We start from the raw sequence: 16,494 nt of genomic DNA on the forward strand, positions 1-16,494 counted from the left end.
AACATCAAGAACACAACATCAACGATATCAGTGAGACAACAAAGATTACTTCTCAGCAGACAACATTAAGAACAGATATGAATGTTTCTCCTCCCATCATGAAGGGAAACCTTCTCTGTACGGACTGACGTTCTGATGATCTTAGTCCTAAAGTCACGACACACACAGACAACAGACCTACACACAGATCCTCCTCATTCACTGACCTAAGCAGGGACAACTGACATGTTTCCCCCAGAAAATGGGCCTTTGGGTTGACAATGCCAGATTCCAAATGTTTACCTGTCTTTACACTGAGCAAGAAAACATGGAGAAGTCATCCAGCGTTAATGTACAGCTCATATACTCAACGTGCATATATACGCACACACTGTCTGTGTGTGTGTGTGTGTGTGTGTGTGTGTGTGTGTGTGTGTGTGTGTGTGTGTGTGTGTGTGTGTGTGTATATATATATATATATATATTCTGCACTACTCTTTGCCTCAGCGTACTGTTCTTACCAATCTGTTGAGATTGTTTTGAGTTCACTCACACTTTCCTGTCGTTCAGCAGCATCCCGTTCATGGTGTCGATGGCCCGGTTTGCAGCCTCGTGGGTCTCAAAGTGAACAAATCCATAACCTTTGGAGCCTTTCTCGTCACAAACGACCTGCGCAGACAAAGAGCTTTAAAGACACGACCGTTACGGAGCTTCTGCAGCAAGAAGAAAAGCCCTCGTATTCTAAGTTAAATGAGTGTGCATCAGCAGTCCGTGCTCCATCCCGCTCAGAGATGCCGGCCGCCTACCGAGACTTCAGCTTCATCCGGTTATCAGTTGAATCAATTTGCACATTCGTTTGTGACGTTACCCCCCCCCCCAACCTTAAAAACACGCCTGTACCAACGCACCTGAGACGAGAACTGACAAAATCTGATTGACACCAAAACCATGATCACTTGCGCTCGTTAAACCGATTCTTGATCAAGTCCTGACACATTGTGGAACCGGTTCTCAAGGCAGAATAATAACTAGAACATGTTAGTTAATGATGTTGGCCTGTTTTAAAAAATAAAAAAGATCATGTAGGAGATTACTACTCACACACAGTAATGAGTAGTAATCTCAACACATCATGTAGGAGATGAGAGCATCAACCACGCAGTCAGGAATCAAGAGGATGACGAGGACACTCACCTTGCAGGACAGAATATTGCCAAAGGCTGAGAAGGTGTCATACAGCGCCTTGTTGTCTATCGACTCGTCCATGTTCTTGATGAAGATGTTTCCCACGCCAGACTTCCTGAGTCCCGGGTCACGCTGAGACCACATGATACGGATCGGCCGACCCTTGATAACGTCGTAGTTCATCGTATCCAGGGCGCACTCCGCTAAGAAGATGATGATGATGATGATGATGATGATGATGATGATGATGAGAAGAAGAAGAAGAAGAATACTACAACAATCACAAAGTTCAATTATTTTAAGTCATAAATGTACAAATGCTCTCCTCAAAGATGCCGGAATGAACTCCGGTAATTTTAACTCACCAGCTGTAAAACACACTCCATTAAAACTCAACAAACGTTTACCAACATGTTTTCTATTTCCAATTGAGGGGAGAGGAAACGCACGGTGCACAGAGGATTGAGGGTGTTTCAGGAGCGCGTAGGATACACACGTATCCTTCAAAGTCTCCTAAACGAAGGACTCTGTCCTCGGTAGGATTGGAACGGTCCTTCGGTGCGAATCAATGTCGTAGCATCGCTGAAGGATCCATTCCTTGACTTTGAGAAACACCCTCAGTCACATTCAACTTCCTTTTATCAAAACAGAATAATCCGATTGGTTGAGCGACATCACTTGAGGATAGGGTTCTAGTGTTTGCGTGATAAGAAGTGGCAATTCATTTTTTGAAGATATCAGCTGAATACTAGTTTAACATAAACATCAAACACGTTCTATTGAACAACACTTATTCTGATATTGTTATCAGCTGATCCATTTGGAGTCTCATCCCTACACAACCATGACAACATCAACCCTTTTCTACACTTGATTCATCTCTTAATCCTGCTTTTAGGCCCATGCCTATCTCTAGACCACTGCAGTGGATCCACAGAGGGTGACACAGTCCAGAGCATTCCTTTGAGAAACATTTAAGAACGTCCATTTCATTTATTGCATCTTTACATTTTAACAAAAACGGCTACGTTACCATCCGCCGGCTGCTGGAAGTTAATGTAGGCGTATCCCAGAGATCTGCGGGTGATGATGTCACGGCACACACGGATGGACATGATTGGTCCGGCAGGAGAGAACTTCTGGTAGAGCATGGCCTCCGTGACGTCGGGGTGCAGGTCGCCTACATACAGAGAGGCGAGGGGGTACGACGGTGCACTGCTGTTCATCTTGGCTGACAGCTAGTTCAAGAAAGAAAGAATGTTATGAGTCTTACACTGCATGACTTGTTAAAACAATAAACAAGCTGACACACAAAGACTACATCCTCTGAGTAGCCACTTTATTAGGTACACAAAGTTACATCCCATGCAAACCTTCACAAACAGCTGAGCAACAACTTCTACCTTCACAGACTCAGTTAGTCTAAAATGGCGGTAACAGTCAAACTGATCGCCCTCCACTGCGACCTCCTTTACATTCAGAACCAGCAAACAAAGGGTTTGGTTTTTGCAGGTTTTGCATTTTTTTGACAGTTTACACCGACAAAACAAAACATTTTTGTGGATGGTGCTGAAAAATGTAATTGTCTAGAGGCTTGTATACTAACTGCAACATCAAAACAAAAACAACAACAACAACAACAACACATATCTGTACTGGCTCATATGGGTCAACAATCGGCACTTGTTATTGTTATCTTTGGTAAAACCGTGATATGATCCGAATCACGATGATTTGCACCACAACTTGTTTATTAGGTCTGTAGAGTTTAAATATAATATATAAATATATAATATTATAATATATAATATAAATATTTATTTAGCCAACTATGTGAACACATAAACCATGTGTGGTTACTAAAGTAAATACAAAAGTGAAGTATGCTAATAATCACGTGGAGAGAAGGGGTGTGGCTAAATGCTCGAGAAGAGGCGTGGCTAAACGTTGGAGAGGTGAAAAGGTCCCGCGATCTTAAAAAAAACAAAAAAAACCGTCTGACACAAATTAAACATTTACCGAAGTTTTATCAACTAATTCTGTCAGAAGTTAAATAAACTAATCCGGATATGACTACAGAAAAGTGACCAAATTAAAAAGGGTCGTAAAAGATTAACGTTAACTGACTTGCTAGCAAAAACACACTTAAGCTAGCTAAAGTTAAAACGAGCTCAACTTTAACGGCACACCTTTTCTTCGACCGCTTCACATTGAAAGTTGGCCGACATCTGCGGCAGTTGAAGCAACTCTCAGTCTACAGAGAAGCCGATTAAAACTGGTTTAAGATGAAGGTTACTTACGGCTTTCTTAAATAGCTAACGCTGTCCGGATAACTGTTGATACTAGTCTCAGTGTAGCGGCTCGTTTCCACATGGACGACGTGACGTCGTTTTCGTTTAATTACGACCGTGGAACACCTGCAGCGCTCCCTCCGCGCGTAGTCGTTTCAATTAAGCTGTGAGAGGGCCAGAGAGGTCGACTGGCGTGATCATTCCGCGATGAAAAGTACTTCCCACACATCGAGGGCTAAAACTCTTATTTTTTTCTTCCAAAATAAAATCACAGCCCTTCCACAATTTAGTCACCAAATCTCAGCTTCAAAACTGTCTTTATTAACTACTAAATCATATTAAACTTCCTTGTGAACAAAAAAAGAAGACGTAATTAGCCCGTTATCTTAAACGAAACTTTATTTCACTGAATGGTCTTTGACACTTTCCTATTTCTTACATGTATAGTGAAACTAGAATGGTTTTAAGATACATAAACACAAAGCTAGAATTACACCAACCATTTGTTTATCTCCATTTCGTCATTGCTTTTTTTTTAGAGCTATTCTAAAATCTTCACAACCACGTGTGTGCACTGGGTAATAATAGACTGTTACAGAAGCAAATTTTTTTTTAGCCATAAGACTTGTCAGTAAAAACAAAGCAAGTAGATACCTGATATACAGACAGGCTTCGTTCCACATTCACTAACTGCATTTTCATCAAGCATAATAATAAACTGACATGGATTTTTTTTTTCCCTCAACAGAAGATTATTTCAATTCATTGGAGCATCGTCAGAGTAAACAGACTGTCAGCTATGGTGTGGAATGGTGTCTTTCAACTACAATATGTGGAATGTAGTGGTGATAAATGGTATTGTGACACTGAGCTTCTTTCCAAAAAAGTGATGACTTGGGACTTTTTCCCAAATTTGCCCCCTTCAAAATAGACCTGATTTTTGAGGCGACCGTTCTCGCCAGCTATCCTTAAGAAGCAGCGATGCACCTGGGTGGAAACTGACATCAGGACTTATCTATCTGAGTTCTGGTCTGACTCTTTCCCTTTGACATTTCTAAAAACAACAAGCAGATGCTGCCAGAGGCTGCAGAGAAAGCCAGGCACAGATTTTTTTTGTGTTTTTTTTTGTTGGAGAAAACAACCGCTTTAAGAGGAATATTTTGCAAGCAGGGTTGATACAGTGTGGTAAGACATTTTTTTTTCTCAATTAACATCAATAAAAGGTTACTTTAGGTTTTACATACAGATGATAGTCAATCTTGCAAAATACATGGAACCACATTTACGCACATACAATTTTCATTGTACTGAGATCAAGCAGCACCTGAACAGTGAGTAAAACTACAATGACAATCCATACTAAAGTTAAAAAATAAAATAAAACAATAAAATAAAATAAAAACGGAGCACTGCCTTTCCGAAAGCCTAATAATGTGGAATGTCTGAACAAATCTAACATGACAATTTAAGGGGTCCCTTAAAACTTTGAAACTGTGAATTTGTGAACATGATCAAGGAGCATTACACCAAGATGTCAGTGTCACAATACAGCCTGCCTCCCTTCTGTATGAGCCCACAGCAGAATCGCAGTTGGTTGTTAATACAGGATTGTAGTGTGCCTGGAAATTCAAACACAAACAAAAAAAACAAAAACAAAAAAATAACTGTTTTGGGGTTGTGAAGCAAATGGTACGCCTACCATCACAGTGTTTGGTGGAAATCAACTGCCAGTATAATTACCATACAATAAAACCTGTAAATATCATGAGGAATCACAAATAAGAAAGTAACAAAAATAAAATAAAAAGCACAACAAACTAGCTGGGACAAAGGGATTTGGAAGGACGATTAGAATTCACAACAACCCCCCCTCCCACCCCAGACCACACACACACACACACACACACACACACACACACACACACACACACACACACTGTCATATCCGTTCACACTTGCTCTCTCACTACATACAAACACACACACACACACACACACACACACACACACACACACACACACACACACACAAAACGCCAACAAAAACAACAGCAACATGGACTCACTAATCAATACAACATGTTTCCACAAAGTGACTGAATCTACTAACTGAAAATCACCCTGTCACCTCACAGAGAACTGAGAGGGGTAAACTAGTTGGTCAGGAGCAATTCAGGCTGCTTGTCATACAGAAGTGGGAGGAGCTGATGGAGTGGGGGGCATGTATATAAGCTGTCTGTGTTTAAGATAAGAGTGTAGGTGGATTAACAGTGCAATTCCATTAGTTTTCCCCGTCTCCGGTCTCTCCCTCATCTGCCTGGTTTTCTGATGTCCACAGCTGTGAACAGAGACAGGGAGACGTTACAGTTTATTGAGTATACTTTGAGTTAAACACCGGGATCAATCGGCAGGGGAAAGAAAAACTCACGGTCAGGTTGTCCCTTAGTAGTTGCATGATCAGGGTGCTGTCTTTGTAAGAATCCTCGTTCAAAGTGTCGAGTTCAGCGATGGCGTCATCAAACGCCTGAAATACAAAGAGTGCAAATTGTTATTTAAACTTAAGTAATCCAGCAGCATCCTTGCACCAACTATGCAAAACAGAACATTTCTTTGAGCTGGTCAGCACTAAAGAAAATAACCGTACAAGGTTAATTTATTGTCATTGAACAACACAGGGTTGCACAATGACATGCAGTTCGTAGCGCCAAAAAGAAAACCAAACTAAAGCTGCTCTGCATTCTGGTGGTTCGGCAGCTGATACTTAATAACCGGTAACAGGCTGTGGCTGGATGGGTATCATCTTGTAATCATTTTTGGGCTCTTCGCAGGCACCTCTTCTCACCGATGCTCGGTAGATAGATGGGCACCAGTGATGAAAATGTACCCACGATTTCTGGCCATTTATGATGTTTGTGTTCAATTCAAATTACAGTTAACGGTCTCAAAACTATGACATTAGGCTTCAGTTCATACCCCCTTAGCCAGAGCGCAAGCCTGGTCCGGGTTGTTGAGGATTTCATAGTAGAAGACTGAGAAGTTGAGGGCCAGGCCAAGCCGGATTGGGTGTGTTGGCTGCATCTCCCCCTTGCTGATGTCAAAAGCTTGCTGGTACGCCTGCTGGGAATTGTCCACGGTATCTTTAGGCAGAAAAATATGAACAAAAAATGTACCTTGACTATTTAAAAGACATTTTAAAGCAGTGTTTTAGTGTTTTTTGGGCCACCTGGGAGCAGCCAAACAAGCAACAAACAGTGGCATACTGTACTGTCAAACAGGGAGAAACACCATCATTTATTTGGACTAATCTTTGTGTCTGCCTAACCTCCTTTATCTTTGTTTCAGTCACTACTATGTCCTGAGAAATGTCTGTCTCTTTAGGTGCTAAATGCTCCACTGTGTTCGCTATGAGTGGCCCAACGTTGACAGCTTGCCCTCTGTATGTCAACTGCTGTCTGCTGGAAACAAAGTGGATAAGAGTGGTAGTGAGAGGGAATCAAACAGACGTCGTTGGGCCACGTAGAGCTGAGAGGGACTGCACAGCAATGCTCTGTGGGACCCTTTAATAGTTATTTGACCCATTGTTATTATATCATTTACATTAATGCAGCTTTAAGTACATTGTTACAGCACATATTCATAATATTGACCATGTCCTCACTTACCCTTCTTAGTATCCCCAGATGCAACCTCAGACAGGTATCTATAATAGTCGCCTTTCATCTTCAGATAGAATACCTTGCTCTCAGCAGCAGTTGCATTGCTAATGAGAAAGTTGTCCAGTAGCCCCTGAAAACAACAATTAAATAGCTCAGTTGTGTGTTGATCAGGCTAAATGACACACAAGCAACTATCTTTACAAGTGTATGAATTTGGGACTGTTTGTATTCGCCACAAAAACAAGAAATCCCTTACGAGCACATCATGGCAGATTTCCTGCAGCTCGGCTTCGATCTTCTCCCGGTATTCACGTGCCATCTGCTGCTTTTTGTCATTGCCCTCGGTCTTCTGCTCGATGCTGGAGATGACTCGCCAGGATGAGCGGCGTGCTCCCACCACGTTCTTGTAGGCGACGGAGAGGAGGTTGCGCTCCTCATTTGACAGCTCGGCACCTTGCTCCGTCACCGACTTCATGGCTGCAGCCATGTCGTCGTAGCGCTCAGCCTGCTCAGCGAGCTTGGCCTTCTGTACCAGGTCGTTCTTATCCATTTTCTAAACTGGGGGAGGGAAGAAGAAATACAAATAGTACAGGTTATGTGCAGTTAAATCAAAAGACAAGACAGCTCTCACGTTGTCCATTCACTGGACATTTCTGTGTTTGTACATTGAGTGTCATGAACTGATTTTATTTTGCCTGGTAGACCAGGAAACACTGCATCCAATAGAAAGTGAGGATAAGCAGTGCGAACTGGGCCCATTGGCAAGTGGGTCAACCACACAACCATCACTAGCTAATGCTAGCTGCCGTTACCGTCAGATTGATAGATCCTTTATCGTCTCTAACCACCGTCATCAACCTAATCACGACTGAATCAACAGTCTGGGCGTCTTAACGATGATACCAAATGTGAGACACACACACGGGTTCCTGGCTTGAGGAACGATGTTTTAAAACGACACTTGGGTTTTTAATGCCCTCCCCTTATGTTCCTAGCATGGTACATTTCGCTAACTGATACCAACGTTAGCTTTGGTAAACGCGATCGATCTGATTCACAATTTTGTTTTGCTCCCCATTTACATTAGCGACCTAACAGGCTTAGATAACGTTATATTGCTGCTAATCTGTCGTTATTTGTTAGTGGAGTGGCTAACAGTTAGCTAAGCTAGCGTCGTCTAATGTAGCTAGATAACGGTTAGTAGGCCAGCGTGACCAACGGCTGACTTTCGTTTGTTAAAATAAATCAATTAAATACACGGTTAGGGTGTTGGCAATCCATTTTTAAAATACTATGAACAGAATATACAAATATTCTACTGGGATGTCTGAACGTTGCTTTTGGCGTTTTAATTCATTTTCTAACAGCTGTATATCACGGCCCGCCCAGGATGAGCGAGCCTGTCAGAACAAAAAGTGTCATGGAATCCGTCCGTCCGTTAGCTCACGAGCGTTAGCTGCTAGCTCGCTAGCGTTAGCAGCTAGCTAGCGCGCGCTAACCCACTTGCCTTTCAACAAACCTCCGCGAGCTCGGTCCGTTATCGTGACGGCTTCAACCTGGACACGATGGCACGGCTGTTCTAAGATTGAGCTCCTCGTGCAAATATATAGTATGCTAATGCGCTTTGTATAAGTACGACGTTATTACACTTACAATATTGGCGACTTTAAGTCCTGCTTTTTTTCTCTTCCTCTCTCTCTCGCTCTCTCGTTCTCGCTCTCTCTCTCTCTCTCTCTCTCTCTCTCTCTCTCTCTCTCTCTCTCTCTCTCTCTCTCTCTCTCTGGTCAATTCAGCCTCCGTCCTCCGTGTCGTCGTTCAGGGCAGTAATTACCACTTCCGCTTCACAACCACTTCTGACCACTTCTGTTTCCTCGTTCCTCACCACACATCTGTGTATATATATATATATGTATATATATACATACATGTATATATACGTATATATATATATACGTATATATATATATATATATATATATATATATATATATATATATATATATATATATATATATATGTATATATATATATATATATATATATATATATATATATATATATATATATATATACAACATGTATAACAGAGATACTCAACAGCTCACATACTGGGTGTGCTTATGTCACATTCTCATAATCTATTTTTTCACAGTAAACGGTTCATTTATAGGATTTTATTTATTTATTAAAATGTATTCAAAGTGAATAATGGATATTGTTTGGTTAAATCGTTACACTACTGTTTAGTTAGTTAATTTTATATTATTTTATTTCATTTTATATATTGTGCATTTTTATATCTAATATTTTTACTGTTATTCTTATTGTATATATTGAGCATTTGATATTTGATATTTTCATTTGATATTTTTACTCTTATTTTTATTTGCCTTTACCATAATTGCTGCTGTAACAAAAAAATGTCCCCTTGCGGGATTAATAAAGTAAGTAACTATCTATTAATAAAGTATCTATCTACTAATAAAGTATCTATCGACTAATAAAGTATCTATCTATCTATCTATCTATTAATAAAGTATCTATTAATAAAGTATCTATTAATAAAGTATCTATTAATAAAGTATCTATATATTAATAAAGTATCTATTAATAAAGTATCTATGTATCTTAATGTAGCTGCTTCTAACTCGTACATTATTGACATTATTCATTTCTATTATGTCTGCTTCAACATGAGAACCGTCACACATTATATAACTATATAAACTATTTTGGACATTGGAAGCGTCTTATTGGTTGTAATTGTGAGGTGGCAGACAGCTGCCCCGGCGTGTTGGTGTGTTGGTGAGTTGGTGTGTTGGTGAGTTGGTGTGTTGGTGAGTTGGTGTGTTGGTGTGTTGGTAAGTTGGTGTGTTGGTGACTTGGGGTGTTGGTGACTTGGTGTGTTGGTGACTTGGTGTGTTGGTGTGTTGGTGACTTGGTGTGTTGGTGACTTGGTGTGTTGGTGTGTTGGTGAGTTGGTGTGTTGGTGAGTTGGTGTGTTGGTGACTTGGTGTGTTGGTGACTTGGTGTGTTGGTGTGTTGGTGAGTTGGTGAGTTGGTGAGTTGGTGTGTTGGTGAGTTGGTGTGTTGGTGAGTTGGTGTGTTGGTGTGTTGGTAAGTTGGTGTGTTGGTGACTTGGGGTGTTGGTGACTTGGTGTGTTGGTGACTTGGTGTGTTGGTGTGTTGGTGACTTGGTGTGTTGGTGACTTGGTGTGTTGGTGACTTGGTGTGTTGGTGTGTTGGTGAGTTGGTGTGTTGGTGACTTGGTGTGTTGGTGACTTGGTGTGTTGGTGTGTTGGTGAGTTGGTGTGTTGGTGAGTTGGTGAGTTGGTGTGTTGGTGAGTTGGTGACTTGGTGTGTTGGTGACTTGGTGTGTTGGTGTGTTGGTGACTTGGTGTGTTGGTGTGTTGGTGACTTGGTGTGTTGGTGACTTGGTGTGTTGGTGGGTTGGTGACTTGGTGCTCATTGTTTTGTGTTGTTTTTGTTGTAAACACTGTTTTCTGCTGCGATACCAGAGACGAGCTCATGAACATCAGAGGAACAACTCGAGCACTTTATTTCATATTCTATTGTACATTTGAATATGTTTCTCTTTCTTGCACTGTGTTGACTGTTATTGTTCCGTGTTATGCACCACCCGCCCTGACACATTCCTTGTATGTGCAATGTGCCTCGACAATCAACGGTTTCTGATTCTGAAACATATCAGTCATTGAGACGCTTCATACGTGTGAGAACGCTGCTTTTTGCTCCCATCATACACAGCAAGATCAAAGGTAAAGGTCAGTCTGCAGTTTGCTCGAGGACACTTCAGCAGATGTTCATCGTTGGGCTTGAACATCATAAATCTTCTAAGAGCACACGCCATAGAAGAAGAAGAGGTAGAACATCTTTACAGCGTATGACAGCTTCCTGCAGGCTCTGTGTTTGATCTGTGCCTGAGTGCATACAACAATAGTGCTGTTTGTTTAGATGAATCATAGTTTATACAATGTCATTACATAATGAGCCCACAGATGTTCAATGTGTTATGAAATGAGACAGAAAAACAGGAAATCCTCACATCTGAGAAGCACAAATGTTGAGTGTTTCTGCATAAACAGGACTTATGAAGGAGCGTTAATCAAAGGTGATTAGTTATCAACTAATTAATGAATCCACTAATAGTTTCAGCGATAATTGTTATTTTCTACATTTTGACAATAAGTGATCGTAATCGTAGTAGTTTATTATCTCTGCAGAAGAGGAAGCATGTGAGCTTTGGACTCCTCTCATAAGATGATGATGATCGCTGTCTGATTAACATGGAACCTGCTCGTTAGGAAACAAAGACACACCACCTCATGGAACCTGCTCGTTAGGAAACAAAGACGGATCACTTCATGGAACCTGTTCAGGATACATTCTGTAACTGTTCAGTTGCTAGAATGCTAAAATGTTTTATCATAACGCAGAAAGATGGATTACAGCTGCACTCCTCCACAATTAATAAACAAACAAAAGACAAACATTCCTTCAGAAGTAGAGTCACAGCATCTCCTGAAGAGACAACAAGAACTGCTGCTGAGCTGCTATTTGAACTGAAGCATGAAGCTGAATATTCTAAACATTCTAAATATTCTCTACAGTTAAACATTATTTAGTTGGCTAAAGTCAAATTTAAAAGCATTGTTCATTACGTGTATTTATTCGTCACGTTGTGCTCAATATGAACACGTTTGCTGTCTGTCTGTCTGTCACAGTGTCTCTAGAACCTCTGACCACTGACAGCATGTGTTGAGTTAAAGTCCGTTTCCTCTCCTCACTCAGCAGCAGACTGGCAGCTTAATACAAAAAATAAAAACTGGATGGAAAAACACATTTGTGCTCACATGAAGGTCTGATCGCAGCAGCAGACGGACGCTCTCCTCAGCTACTGAGACACCATGATGCAACTAAGGACTTTACTTCTGACTTCTGTGGTGCTGCCGTGGATGCTGTCTTCTGCAGCAAAACAGAAAAACATGGACGTGAGAAAGCCTAAGGTAAACCATCTGTATGGGTTTGAGCAGGGTGGAGGAAATGCACAATAGTCTGTAGTTATGATGTAAAGAAGAGTTATTAAGATTTCTCTTTTTCACAGAAATACAGCGCAAAGGTTGCAAACTTTAAAGCCCTTCAAGACACCGACCCAGCAGCTCCAAGAGCCCACGGTACGGTCCGGTTAGACACGTCCAAGTTCTGAACAGTCTCAAAGCCGCTTATGCAACACTTCTGAGGCATTCAGTGAATTCAATGTGTGTGAGTGTAGCTAGAGCTCCACATTATGTAATGAGTGTCCTCACATGAACCGTCTAGTGGAGCTTTTCAAAGGTGATGATAGAACCGCTGATCTTTCCAGAGCTGCCCACCTGCCTGCTGTGCGTGTGTCTGAGCGGCTCCGTGTACTGCGAGGAGGTGACCCCGCAGATGTCCGCCGTCCCGGCGCTGCCGAAGGAGACGTCGTACCTCTACGCACGCTTCAACAAAATCAGGAAAATACGAAAACAAGACTTTGCAGACACGGGTGAGTAAGAGTGGTGATCGTTACGTGTTCAGTGATGTCATCGTTCAAGCTCACTTCCTCCGTGTTTGTCCCTCAGCCACCATGAAGAGAATCGACCTGACCGGGAACCTCATCGCAGAGATAGAGGACGGAGCGTTCTCCAGACTCCCTCACCTGGAGGAGCTCACTCTGGCAGAGAACAGGCTGACGAAGCTCCCCGTGCTGCCCGGAGGGCTGGTGTCGTTCAACGCCAACTTCAACTGGCTGAAGACCCAGGGCGTGAAGGGGAGCGCGTTCAGCGTGAGTCAGCTGACACGATGCATGCGACTACATATACAACGAGCGGCCTCAATGGAGACATGAGTGCGATTAATGGAAGCAATGAAACATAAAGCTGGTGAAAGTAGAAGAGAGAGATGTATTTCAATACATGAATATATTCTGACTATTCGTGTGTGAAAGCGCAGGATGGATACATATATAATGTAAATGCATTTAGACACGGATTTAAGGTTTAATTAAGAATTCATATTCATTTCATTTTTTCAGATTCTAAATTTCAGATTCTAATTTCAGATTCTAAAACAGTCTTTTGTTGTTGCAGAAACTCACCAGACTGACATATCTCTACCTTGGAAACAATGAACTGGCAGTGGTGCCTCAACTTCCAGAGTCTCTGCACGTCGTTCACCTTCATGTAAGTTCACCTGCTGTAAGTTCACCTGCAGTAAGTTCACCTTCATGTAAGTTCACCTTCATGTAAGTTCACCTTCATGTAAGTTCACCTGCTGTAAGTTCACCTTCATGTAAGTTCACCTTCATGTAAGTTCACCTGCAGTAAGTTCACCTTCATGTAAGTTCACCTGCAGTAAGTTCACCTGCAGTAAGTTCACCTGCAGTAAGTTCACCTGCAGTAAGTTCACCTTCATGTAAGTTCACCTGCAGTAAGTTCACCTGCAGTAAGTTCACCTGCAGTAAGTTCACGTGTGACTCTCAGAAGCTCCGGGGAAGCTTTAGTTTTCTCTATTGTGTGTTTGTTCTGCAGAACAACAAGATCTCCACAATAACAGACGAGACGTTCTGCAGAGGCAACGCCAGCCACTACATCCGCACCAACATGGACGAGGTGAGACTGGACGGGAACCCCGTGGAGCTGTCGGAGCACCCCAACAGCTTCATCTGTCTGCAGTCGCTCCCTATCGGATGGGACAACTGAAAGTAACCGACAGCATGCTTTAGACGCAGTAGACCAGTCACAAGGAGCACCTCTTATGTTACATTTAATCAGCTCTAGTGTACGCGCTCTTAGAAGCAGACAGAAGTCATAATTACAGAAAAACAAGAGTTAAAGCTGTTTCTTTTCTTAGATGATGTTGCACAGATTCTGATGTCTCAACATACAAACACTCATTTCTGTATCTTTGATTTTGCTGCAATCTAGTTGAGACATTTAGTCTGGGCATGCTGTGAATGTGTCCATATGAGACCATTGTTGAGATGATTGTTACTGCTAATGTTTCTGAAAATGAAGTTCTTATTAAAGATAAACTTGCATGCCTCTCCGTCAGCCTTCCACACTCTTGACTCCTTCATAACTGATACGGTTACACACTATGAAGTAGAGTCCAGCCTGTAGGAAACAAGTCAGCGAGTCCAACAACGTGTCCTTAGTCCACTTTAAATCCCACCGGCGCTCACTTGGCTGCCGCCTCATTAGGAACCAGACCATCTGTTATCTTCTGCTGGTAATCCCGCTCTGATCGCTTCCTTCGGTAGACGTCGTCTGGAAAGAATTAACAGACTGAATGGGACACTTGAAACATAGACGGCTTTGATGCTGTTAAAGCTGCAGGAAGTGATCAATAATGTGAATATGACTGCATACCATTATGGTGAGCTAGTGTGCACTGAATGGAACTGAGCCACGTTTCTCAAGCAAAAAGGTTCACACCAGGACGCGGAGAACCGAAACAGCTGGAGTTCAGTTCTGATATTTAACAGAGTGCAGTAGGAAGCCGTACTAACGGGAACAAGCTGAGGAATGAGATGCATTCCTCTGAAGACGAAAACAATTTCCTGTCCCTGAAAGGCCTCAGAACACGACAGCTTCTCTCCTCTTGTTTTTAACACGAGAGGACTTGGACTCATTGTGGTTCTCCTGAAGAACATCTGGAATAAATGGTTACGGTTCAGTGAGAGCAGCTTTTTAACTGGACTCTCTACAGGTGCAGCTTCACACATGTGCAATAACAACAGATGTGTGCAGTGGTGGAAAGTATTCAAGTACTGTCCCAAAGTACTACATTTGAGGTACTTCTACTTTACTTTTTAATGCTGCTTTATAGTACTTCTACTCCACTACAGTTCAGGGGTAAACACTGTACTAAGTGTGTGAAAAGTTGCTCCTCAGAAACTCGTGTCATTACATGAATACAGTCTTTTCAAAATAAAGTTCCGTCTTCACGGAACACAACTCAGGTTTAAGCAACAAAACTAACTTAGGTTTAGAGAGATCATCAAATACAAAACCTCTAGGTTCCACACACACACACACACACACACACACACACACACACACACACACACACACACACACACGTAAAGAGGTCAAAGACACAAAGAGACTGAATCAGGCCTGACTCAGCAGAGATAGTTCACCAGAGTGAATGTTCACTGTTTACAGCAGGAGGACCACTTCATGTGAGTCCATCACCAAATGTACAAACTCGTACTCATGTAGTATTTTGAAAGGAAGGGTACTTTGAAGTGGTCACAGTACAATGATGTGCAGTATGTTGTCTTCTCCTGTATCACAGTCACATCAGGGACTCACTATAGAAGATCACACTGATAAGAGATGAATAGAGTATCTATCCATCCATCCATCCATCCATCCATCCATCCATCCTCTACTCAGTCAAGTTATATTGTGACCTTTGTTTCCCTGTCAGCAGCAGTGTGTCTGTACTGTGTGTCTTTAAAATGCCATCTTTCTTTCTTTCTTTCTTTCTTTCTCTCACTGTTCCTCCTGGCAGTGAGGAGCAGAGGGAGGTCTGAGGACATGTGAAAGGTCATGAAGGGTTGTTAAATCTTAAACCTGTCCTAACAGTAAACAGAGCTACTGGAACAAGCAACATGTCAAGTGTTCAAGTGTTCAAGTGTTCAAGTGTTCACCGTCATCAAACACACTCAGTGTGCATGTATACTCACAGAAAGTCTCCTTTCCTATCCTCACGTTGATCATGATCCACTCCATGACGCCTCCGATGCAGAAGAAGACGGGGAGGAACCTGTACGTCCCGAGACGTTGTTTACCCGGAACCAGGCTCAGTAGATAGCGGACTGTATCACTCTTATGAAACATCGTCCGTAGATGTTCAACAGCCTTCAGCGCTGCAGGGAACGTGTCCTCTCTACTGCTTCAAGAGCAGCGGACGGGAGGAGCGGGTGCGCTCGTTTTGAGGCCCGGAGTAACGCAAACAGAGCGGAGCTGTGTAGACTCAGACACGAGCCGACGGAAGCGCGACGTCGGACTACATAACGAACGCAACCAGGAAGAGACGTCACATCCGGTTGTGATGTGCGTCATTAAAACACGGAAATGCAAACAAAATAAGATAAAATATAAAATATAAATTAATTTGTTTTTAAATTAAATACATATAGAAAATAGATAAAACAGCTCAAGTTGTTTTTCTATAGAGTAAGAGAAATAAATAAATAAAAGTGTTTCTGGTGGCAGTCTGCCCTTTTATGCAAAGTAACCTATATATTTATATACAATATTAAAATATAATTATGATAGTAAGGTAACAGAGCATTAGAGCAATGACACAAACACGCATGTTATGTCTGT

At 41.9% G+C, this 16,494-nt stretch overlaps 4 protein-coding genes across 5 annotated transcripts; 1 reads left to right on the forward strand and 3 right to left on the reverse strand.

Annotated features, from left to right (window-relative positions):
• Nucleotides 1-528: 528 nt before the first annotated feature.
• On the reverse strand, nucleotides 529-3,761 carry LOC137891839 (polyadenylate-binding protein 1A-like). Its single transcript, XM_068736633.1, has 4 exons — nucleotides 3,465-3,761; nucleotides 2,198-2,402; nucleotides 1,174-1,367; nucleotides 529-648 (listed from the first exon to the last, which is right to left on the reverse strand). Exons 2-4 carry the CDS (start codon nucleotides 2,388-2,390, stop codon nucleotides 529-531), a joined length of 507 nt encoding a protein of 168 aa, XP_068592734.1. The 5' UTR covers nucleotides 2,391-2,402; nucleotides 3,465-3,761.
• A 75-nt stretch (nucleotides 3,762-3,836) lies between these two features.
• LOC137891838 (14-3-3 protein beta/alpha-1-like) lies at nucleotides 3,837-8,914 on the reverse strand. The gene is made up of 6 exons (XM_068736632.1): nucleotides 8,765-8,914; nucleotides 7,368-7,669; nucleotides 7,118-7,241; nucleotides 6,429-6,592; nucleotides 5,884-5,979; nucleotides 3,837-5,793 (listed from the first exon to the last, which is right to left on the reverse strand). Exons 2-6 carry the CDS (start codon nucleotides 7,659-7,661, stop codon nucleotides 5,737-5,739), a joined length of 735 nt encoding a protein of 244 aa, XP_068592733.1. The 5' UTR covers nucleotides 7,662-7,669; nucleotides 8,765-8,914; the 3' UTR covers nucleotides 3,837-5,736.
• Nucleotides 8,915-11,969: 3,055 nt separating this feature from the next.
• Nucleotides 11,970-14,200, forward strand: LOC137891836 (mimecan-like). Of its 2 annotated transcripts, none has more exons than XM_068736630.1 (6): nucleotides 11,970-12,138; nucleotides 12,237-12,306; nucleotides 12,495-12,659; nucleotides 12,736-12,938; nucleotides 13,243-13,350; nucleotides 13,684-14,200. In XM_068736630.1, the coding sequence occupies exons 1-6, from the start codon at nucleotides 12,040-12,042 to the stop codon at nucleotides 13,852-13,854; spliced, it is 816 nt and encodes a 271-aa protein (XP_068592731.1). In that variant the 5' UTR covers nucleotides 11,970-12,039; the 3' UTR covers nucleotides 13,855-14,200. The 2 variants fall into 2 exon arrangements, with proteins under 2 accessions (XP_068592731.1, XP_068592732.1); XM_068736631.1 differs by having other exon boundaries at nucleotides 11,972-12,138; nucleotides 13,243-13,335.
• On the reverse strand, nucleotides 13,902-16,153 carry LOC137891840 (ubiquinol-cytochrome c reductase complex assembly factor 5-like). The gene is made up of 2 exons (XM_068736634.1): nucleotides 15,849-16,153; nucleotides 13,902-14,421 (listed from the first exon to the last, which is right to left on the reverse strand). The coding sequence occupies exons 1-2, from the start codon at nucleotides 16,000-16,002 to the stop codon at nucleotides 14,333-14,335; spliced, it is 243 nt and encodes an 80-aa protein (XP_068592735.1). The 5' UTR covers nucleotides 16,003-16,153; the 3' UTR covers nucleotides 13,902-14,332.
• Nucleotides 16,154-16,494: the final 341 nt, after the last annotated feature.

This window comes from Cebidichthys violaceus, unplaced genomic scaffold, assembly GCF_023349555.1.
Source record: "Cebidichthys violaceus isolate CVI_PGR_0920_01 unplaced genomic scaffold, fCebVio1.0.p SCAF_707, whole genome shotgun sequence".
Taxonomy (NCBI): domain Eukaryota; kingdom Metazoa; phylum Chordata; class Actinopteri; order Perciformes; family Stichaeidae; genus Cebidichthys; species Cebidichthys violaceus.

What these genes read in the sequence shown, in the direction of transcription:
- LOC137891838 (XM_068736632.1), bottom strand. Translation starts at nt 7,661, where the DNA reads ATGGATAAGAACGACCTGGTACAGAAGGCCAAGCTCGCTGAGCAGGCT. An exon ending in AAATCTGCCATGATGTGCTC is followed by an intron (nt 7,242 to 7,367) that starts GTAAGGGATTTC and finishes TGTTGTTTTCAG; the next exon opens with GGGCTACTGGACAACTTTCT. An exon ending in ATCTGGGGATACTAAGAAGG is followed by an intron (nt 6,593 to 7,117) that starts GTAAGTGAGGAC and finishes TTCTGCCTAAAG; the next exon opens with ATACCGTGGACAATTCCCAG.
- LOC137891836 (XM_068736630.1), top strand. Translation starts at nt 12,040, where the DNA reads ATGATGCAACTAAGGACTTTACTTCTGACTTCTGTGGTGCTGCCGTGG. An exon ending in AGCAGCTCCAAGAGCCCACG is followed by an intron (nt 12,307 to 12,494) that starts GTACGGTCCGGT and finishes TGATCTTTCCAG; the next exon opens with AGCTGCCCACCTGCCTGCTG. An exon ending in TTCATGTAAGTTCACCTGCT is followed by an intron (nt 13,351 to 13,683) that starts GTAAGTTCACCT and finishes TTTGTTCTGCAG; the next exon opens with AACAACAAGATCTCCACAAT.
- LOC137891839 (XM_068736633.1), bottom strand. Translation starts at nt 2,390, where the DNA reads ATGAACAGCAGTGCACCGTCGTACCCCCTCGCCTCTCTGTATGTAGGC. An exon ending in CTTCCAGCAGCCGGCGGATG is followed by an intron (nt 1,368 to 2,197) that starts GTAACGTAGCCG and finishes TCATCTTCTTAG; the next exon opens with CGGAGTGCGCCCTGGATACG. An exon ending in GCAATATTCTGTCCTGCAAG is followed by an intron (nt 649 to 1,173) that starts GTGAGTGTCCTC and finishes TTGTCTGCGCAG; the next exon opens with GTCGTTTGTGACGAGAAAGG.
- LOC137891840 (XM_068736634.1), bottom strand. Translation starts at nt 16,002, where the DNA reads ATGTTTCATAAGAGTGATACAGTCCGCTATCTACTGAGCCTGGTTCCG. An exon ending in GATAGGAAAGGAGACTTTCT is followed by an intron (nt 14,422 to 15,848) that starts GTGAGTATACAT and finishes AATTCTTTCCAG; the next exon opens with ACGACGTCTACCGAAGGAAG.